General features: G+C 77.0%; 1 protein-coding gene across 1 annotated transcript in view; it reads left to right on the forward strand.

Moving 5' to 3' along the window:
• The window catches only part of SSPO (SCO-spondin), a gene marked incomplete at its 3' end in the record, with an annotated part of 18,123 nt that extends 14,251 nt beyond the window's left edge, over positions 1-3,872 (forward strand). The window contains exons 21-31 of the mRNA XM_017838278.1: positions 396-478; positions 840-1,053; positions 1,493-1,645; positions 1,924-2,064; positions 2,132-2,332; positions 2,434-2,584; positions 2,659-2,818; positions 2,889-2,943; positions 3,052-3,139; positions 3,255-3,472; positions 3,709-3,872. Coding sequence (XP_017693767.1) covers positions 396-478; positions 840-1,053; positions 1,493-1,645; positions 1,924-2,064; positions 2,132-2,332; positions 2,434-2,584; positions 2,659-2,818; positions 2,889-2,943; positions 3,052-3,139; positions 3,255-3,472; positions 3,709-3,872 — 1,628 coding nt within the window. The remainder of the gene's footprint in view (positions 1-395; positions 479-839; positions 1,054-1,492; positions 1,646-1,923; positions 2,065-2,131; positions 2,333-2,433; positions 2,585-2,658; positions 2,819-2,888; positions 2,944-3,051; positions 3,140-3,254; positions 3,473-3,708) is intronic.
• Between the last annotated feature and the right edge of the window lie 260 nt (positions 3,873-4,132).

Genomic DNA, 4,132 nt, shown 5'->3' on the forward strand with positions numbered 1-4,132 from the left:
ACCCCCCCTGCGCCCCCGGCCACCTGCCCTGCGACCCCCCCTGCGCCCCCGGCCACCTGCCCTGCGACTCCCCCTGCGCCCCCGCCTGCGTCCCCCCCCACTACCTCTGCGACGGCGTCCCCCACTGTCGCGACAGCGCCGATGAGAGCCCTCAGCTGTGCGGTGAGACCCCCGGGACCCCCGGTCACTTCTGGGGACACCTGGGAGGAGGGAGGCCTGGGGGTCCCCCCGGATGCGCTCCTGGGGACCCCGGGGACCCTGGGCTGCGGGGGTAGGGCGGGGGCTCAGCAGTGGAGGGACCCACCGGAGGGGGCTTGGCCGGGGATCCCCTCCCCACCACAGCCCCCCCGTCCCCCGGGGACCCCTCAGAGTCCCCCCTGTCCGACCCCCACCAGAGCCCCGCGGTCCCGGGAGCAGCTCGGGGGGTCCTTGCGCCGAGTTCGACTGCGGGGGGGACGAATGTGTCACCTTCCAGCAGGTAACGGGGGGCCAAGGGGGGACTTCCCCGCGGGGTCCCGGTGTCCCTCCGACCCCCTTCTAGTGCCACCCCGCTGTCCCCAACCCCTCCTGATGCCACCTCTCAGTCCTCTCAGCCCTCCCTGCGGTGTCTCCCGACCCCCTGCCACCGTCGTAACCTCTGCCCCCTCCCGATGTCCCCTCGACCCTCCCACCCGTGTCCCCGACGCCCCGAACCCTCTCCTGGTGTCGCCCCGCTGTCACTCCAGTGTCCCGGCGTCCCCTCGACTTCTTTTCAATGCCACCTTGGTGTCCCCCGCCTCCCTTGCGGTGCCACCCCCCTGTCCCCGACCTCCCCAAGTCCCCCCTCGCTGTCCCCTCAGGTGTGTGACGGGGTGCGGGACTGTAGCTCGGGGATGGACGAGCGGGGGTGCGGCCTCTGGGGTCCCTGGGGCCCCTGGGGGTCCTGCAGCCGCCCCTGCGGGCCCGGGGGGCAGCGCCGGGTCCGGGGGTGTCACCAGGGTCACCCCGGGCTGCTGCGGGGGTGCCGGGGGCCGCGCGAGCAGGAGAGACCCTGCTTCCACCGGGCCTGCCCAGGTGAGCCGGGGGGACCCCGCGGGCTGGGGGGGCCCGGACACCCGGGGAGGTTTGGGGGGGTTTGGGGGGACGGGGGTTTCGGGGTCCCGGGAGGTTGTGGGGTCCCGGGGGTGCGGGGGGCAGCGCGGGCAGGAGGGACTCTGCTTCCACTGAGCCTGCCCAGGTGAGCGGGGGGGTCTGGGGGGGACCTCGGGGTTTGGGGGTCTCATGGGGTGCCTGAGGGATTTGAGGGTCCCTGTGGCACCCCCGGGTGCTGCACAGGGAGTTCGAGGGATTTGGGGGGGTCCCATGGACCGGGGGGTTGGAGGGGTCCCATGGGATGCCGAGAGTTTTGGGGGTCCCCATGGTTCGGGCTGCACAGGGGGTTTGGGGGGTCCCACAGCCCGGGGGGCTTGGGGGGTTCCGAGGCTCCCCCTGACGCCCCCCCGCCCCCCCGCAGTGGACGGCGAGTGGGGCCCGTGGGGACCCTGGTCCGACTGCCCGGGGGGCTGCGGGGGGGTCCGGCTGCGCAGGAGGGGGTGTCGGCCCCCCCAGAACGGCGGCCGAGCCTGCGAGGATCTGCCCGGGGGGGCCCCCGGAGCCCTGGAGATGGGTGGGTGCGGGGGGAGGGGGGTACGGGGCAGGAGGGGGGCTCGGGGAGGGCTCTGGGCAGTGTGGCAGGGGGCCCAATGAGATGGGGGGTCCCGCTGGGATGGGGGGCTCCACAGACGGGGGGGCTCTGTGGGTCGGGAGTCCTCACAGAGTGGGGGGGCTTTGTGGGACAGGCGGGTCCTGATGGGACGGGTGGGGCCCGGTGGGATGGGGGCTCTATAGATTGGGGGCCTCTACGGGGCAGGAGGTCTCCGTGGCTGACCCCCTCGCTCCCCCCAGCCCCCTGCCCCCCGGGGGGGTGCCTCAACGCCTCGGAGTGCGAGGGGGGGCTGCGCCCCCTCCCCTGCGCCCCCTGCCCCTCCTCCTGCGCCGACCTGGCCGCCGCCGTCGCCTGCCCGCGACCCCCGCCCTGCCGCCCAGGTGAGGGGGACCCGGGGGGGGGCACCCCGAGGTGAGGGGCACCCGGTGACCCCCCGCCCCTCCCCAGGGTGCTGGTGCCCGGCGGGGCGGGTGCTGGACGCCCCCGAGCCCGGCGCGGGGCCCGCCCGGTGCGTGTGGCCGCGGGAGTGCCCGTGCCGGGCGGGGGGGCGCGCGTACCCCCCGGGGGTCCCGGTGCCCCTCGGCTGCCGCCTCTGCACCTGCCTCGAGGGGCGCCTGCGGCACTGCCGCCCCCTCCCCGGCTGCTCAGGTGGGTCCGGGCGCGGGGCCGAGTGCGGGGGGACCCCCGGCGGTGCCGTGGGGACCCCGAGGGGTGCGGGGGGACCCCCTGTGACCCGGTGCCCCCCACAGTGGACTGCGGGTGGTCGTCGTGGTCGCCGTGGGGCGCGTGCGCGGGCACCTGCGGGACCCCCGGCGTGCAGTGGTCGTTCCGCAGCCCCTCGAACCCCCCCCGGCGCGGGGGGGGGCGGCACTGCCGCGGCATCTACCGCAAGGCCCGACGGTCAGCGGGGCCCGGGGGGGTCGCGGGGGGGCCGGGGGGTCCCCCGGGTGCGTGACGCCCCCCCCGCCCCGCAGGTGCCACACGGGGCCGTGCCGGCGGTGCCACGAGCGGGGCCGGTGGCGCGTCCCCGGCGAGCGCTGGCGGGGGGGCCCGTGCCAGGTGTGCCAGTGCCTGCCCGGCGGGGGGGTCCGCTGTGTCCCCTACTGCCCCCTCCGCGACACCGGCTGTCCCCGGGTGAGTGGGGGGCGCGGGGGGCGGGGGCGGCCGGGGGGGCGGTGGCGGTGACGCTGTCGGTGTCCCCAAGGGCCACGCGCTGCGGGAAGGTGACGGCGGGTCCTGCTGCTCCTGCGCCCCCGCGGGTGAGTGGGGGGGCCCGGGGAGTCCCGGGGGGAGCGGGAGTGACCCCGAGGTCCCGGGGCGCGGGGGAGACCCTGTGACCGTGGCCCCGGTGTCCGTCCCCGCTGCAGGTGACAACGCGACCTCCCCGGGCACCCCCCCCTCGGCGACAACAGCGCTGGCCCCCGGCCCCCCGGCCGAGCCCCCCGGCAGCCCCAGGTGCGGGGGGACACCGAGGGTGGGAAGGCTCAGGACTTGGGGGTCCTGGGAGTTGGGGGTCCCCAAGTCCGGAGGGCACCGAGGGGGTCTCCCCTGACCCCCTCTCCCCCTCCAGCCCTACGGCCGCTCTCGGGGGGCCGCCGTCGGGGACCCCCAAAAGTGCCGAGACCCACCCGCAGCCCCCCAGCGCAGCCGGGGACACCCCCAGAACCGTGACCCTCCCCGAGGAGAGCCCGAGAGCCCCCGGGAGTGTCACGACCTCCCCCGAGCCCCCCCAGCTCCGGGCGCTGCCCTCGCCGGCTCCCACGGGGGTCCCCGCCGATACCCCCGCAGGTGAGGGGACCCCGGGGGGGGGACACGGACGGGCCCCTCGAAACAGCCCCCCAGGGACGGGGGGTTTCTGAGGGGGGTCACCCCGGCCAAGGCGGCGGGGGGGGGGTCGGCTGGGGCCTTCCTAGGTTGGGGATTTGGGGGGGCACCAAGACTGTGGGTTCAGGGGCGGGGGGCCCCCCAACACATGGGGGTCACGCTGCCCCCTCCATCCCCCCCAGGCTGCTCCCCCCCACCCTGGGGAGGGTGGGGGTCCTGCAGCCGCTCCTGCGGGGTGGGGGTCGCCCTGCGGCGCCGGGGGGGGTCCCCGCCCGGGGGGAGCTGCGCTCACCCCCCCAGCATCGACACCCGCGTCTGCTTCCTGCGAGCCTGCCCAGGTACCCCCAAACCCCCGGGACCCCCGGTACGGGCCGGGACCCCCCCTCTGGGGTGGGAACCACAATGAGCTGGGACCCCGGTTAGGGGTTGGGACCCCCGGGGATCCGGGCCCTCCATGGGGTGGAACCAAGCCCCATTGCCGGGGTGAGACCCCCAAAACTCGGGACCCCCACAGCGGTCTGGGACCCCCATCCCCGGGCCGGGGAGGATCCTGGGGGTGGGAGATCTCGGGAGTCCCCAAGGGCCGGGGGGCTCGGGGTTGGGGGGTGCAGGGAGTCCCCTCCA

Source organism: Lepidothrix coronata, unplaced genomic scaffold, assembly GCF_001604755.1.
Source record: "Lepidothrix coronata isolate B3197 unplaced genomic scaffold, Lepidothrix_coronata-1.0 Scaffold330, whole genome shotgun sequence".
NCBI lineage: Eukaryota > Metazoa > Chordata > Aves > Passeriformes > Pipridae > Lepidothrix > Lepidothrix coronata.